General features: G+C 57.2%; 2 protein-coding genes across 2 annotated transcripts in view; one reads left to right on the plus strand and one right to left on the minus strand.

Annotated features, from left to right (window-relative positions):
• Nucleotides 1-313: 313 nt before the first annotated feature.
• On the minus strand, nt 314-937 carry MONBRDRAFT_13075 (uncharacterized protein; the record flags this gene model as incomplete). Its single annotated transcript, XM_001750972.1, has 1 exon — nt 314-937. One exon carries the CDS (start codon nt 935-937, stop codon nt 314-316), a length of 624 nt encoding a protein of 207 aa, XP_001751024.1.
• Nucleotides 938-1,736: 799 nt separating this feature from the next.
• MONBRDRAFT_13076 (uncharacterized protein) overlaps nt 1,737-2,080 on the plus strand; it is a gene marked incomplete at both ends in the record, with an annotated part of 2,010 nt that continues 1,666 nt past the window's right edge. The window contains 2 exons of the mRNA XM_001750967.1: nt 1,737-1,824; nt 1,943-2,019. Coding sequence (XP_001751019.1) covers nt 1,737-1,824; nt 1,943-2,019 — 165 coding nt within the window. The remainder of the gene's footprint in view (nt 1,825-1,942; nt 2,020-2,080) is intronic.

The raw sequence follows: 2,080 nt of genomic DNA on the forward strand, positions 1-2,080 counted from the left end.
AGCACGACAGCAGCAACAACGACACCAGGTGCACAGTCCCATTGCTGTGACGAGGGTGGCGGGGGGGGGGGGGGGGGAGGGTAACAGGGGCGCTCATTGAGTGGCTTACTTGTGCCATCTGAGTCAAACAAGTCGAAGGCTTGCCCTTGGTCGTTTCGCTGAAGAAAGAGCTAGCAAGACTTGCGGCGATGCAGGCAGAACGCACACTCGGCGAAGGAGGGTAACAATAATGATAATGGTATGGTGATACTTTTAATGATCAAGGTGAACGAGCTGCTCCAGACTGCGTATGGTCTATTACGGTCGAAGTAGGTTACCTCAAGGCGAGGCCCCCAGCCCAGCCCCGGCGGGTGTCGATGGTCACGGCGACATCCTGATGCAGGAGAGTGGGGCGGTGCTGTTGAATACAGGCGGTGGCACACACCATGGGGCAGCAGACCATGTCAGCCACCAGGCCAACCAGGCCGCCAGCCACGGCTACGCAGGCATGCACAGGAAAGCATTTGGCGCCAGAGGTGGGAAAACCCAGCGTGCGTCGGGTACGGCAATAAGCACAGCAAGCGCTGGTGGCTGAAGCGGTAAAGCATGGGGGGCCGACGTGGAGGCGCTGGGAGCGTCGGTGACGAGGCAATTGAAGAGCACTTTGCGATTGAGTAGCCGTCGGTTGCTGGGCCACCAATTGGTGCGAGGCAGCCGTTTTTGGCTGGACAGCCCATCGAAACTCTTTGGTGACGTAGATGCAATCGTCGTTGGTTGGATCTACTTGGCTCAACACAGTTCCCAGAACTGGGCGAAACTGGTTTACTTGACAGCATCCAAAACAGGTCGTCTCCACGGCCTCGTCCTGGTCTTGAAAGGGGTGCGAGTGCTGTTGGTCATCGGCTTGGTTTCCTGGTGCAAGGGCCTCTTCCCCTTGCTTCTCGCCGTGCTGCCCCATGCTTGGTCTCCGTCTCTGGGTCGCTCGTATCACCAAGCTGAGCACAAAGCCGCAGAAAGTCGATAAAATGCAACGAAAACTCACATACTGCCTATTACTGGTAAAGCAAAAAGTATAATTATCAATACATATAAGTGTATCAATACCGTGGCCTTCTTGTGGTATTAACGATTCGCTTGCAAGCCAAAGTCATAGCAACGTATTGTTTTTCTTTTTGTCTTCCATGTCTCTGACTTTGGGCAGTCGCTTCTGCCGCTCTCTAAACTTTTGATCCTCTTCCCCTTCTTCTCTGATCTTGACAGTACTTGACTTCACCTCTCTTTTTCCCTTTAAAGTAACCTGCAATTTCTCTCTCACCATCCCTGCCTCTCTGCCCCTCTCTACTCTCTGATCTCGCCATAGCCAACTCTCTCTCTCTCTCTCTCGTTCTCTCTCCCTCTCTCTCTCTCTCTCACATCAACAACGACCGCCGACGGCAGCAGCAGCAGCAGCAGCAGCAGCAGCAGCAGCAGCAGCAGCAGCAGCAGCAGCAGTTAGGTACTGGCAGCCGTGGCCCGCAGCAGCAGCAGCAGGAGCAGTTGCAGGAGCAGTTGCAGGAGCAGTTGCAGGAGCAGTTGCAGGAACAACAGCACACAGACACAGACACACACACGCGCGCGCGTGTGTCGGAGGAGCAGCAAGGCGAGCGCGCGATTGGGGTGCTCGTGCGTACGCGCGCACGCCTCGCACGAGCGCGCGCGCTGTCGCTGTCGTCGTGTTTGAGAGGGTGAACGCTGCCTCTTGACTGGCGAGGAGCAACATGGGGTCTGCACCCTCAAAGGGGACCGAGGCATCCGCGGCCCAGGGGGGCTCGCAAGCCGCTTCCGTCGCCGAAAATTCTTCCAAAGGTAGACGAGTCCAAACGCCCGCGCACGCTTCTTCTCGCGTCACGTCCCCCTCGTTGGCTCTTCTTGCACCTCCTTCGTCCCTCGCTTGCTGACACTCTTCCTCTTCTCTCCACCCCAGAGCGCCGGAACAGCAACCGGCAGAAGAGCGTCAAAGTTGACAATGACGAAAAAGTCTTTCGAGAGGCTTGCCTCAAGGTGAGCGAGCACACCTCAAATGGCGCCGCGCCGCGCCCGCCTTGTACCCCCCCCCCCCCCC

This window comes from Monosiga brevicollis, genomic scaffold (assembly GCF_000002865.3).
Source record: "Monosiga brevicollis MX1 MONBRscaffold_55 genomic scaffold, whole genome shotgun sequence".
NCBI classification, from domain to species: domain Eukaryota; class Choanoflagellata; order Craspedida; family Salpingoecidae; genus Monosiga; species Monosiga brevicollis.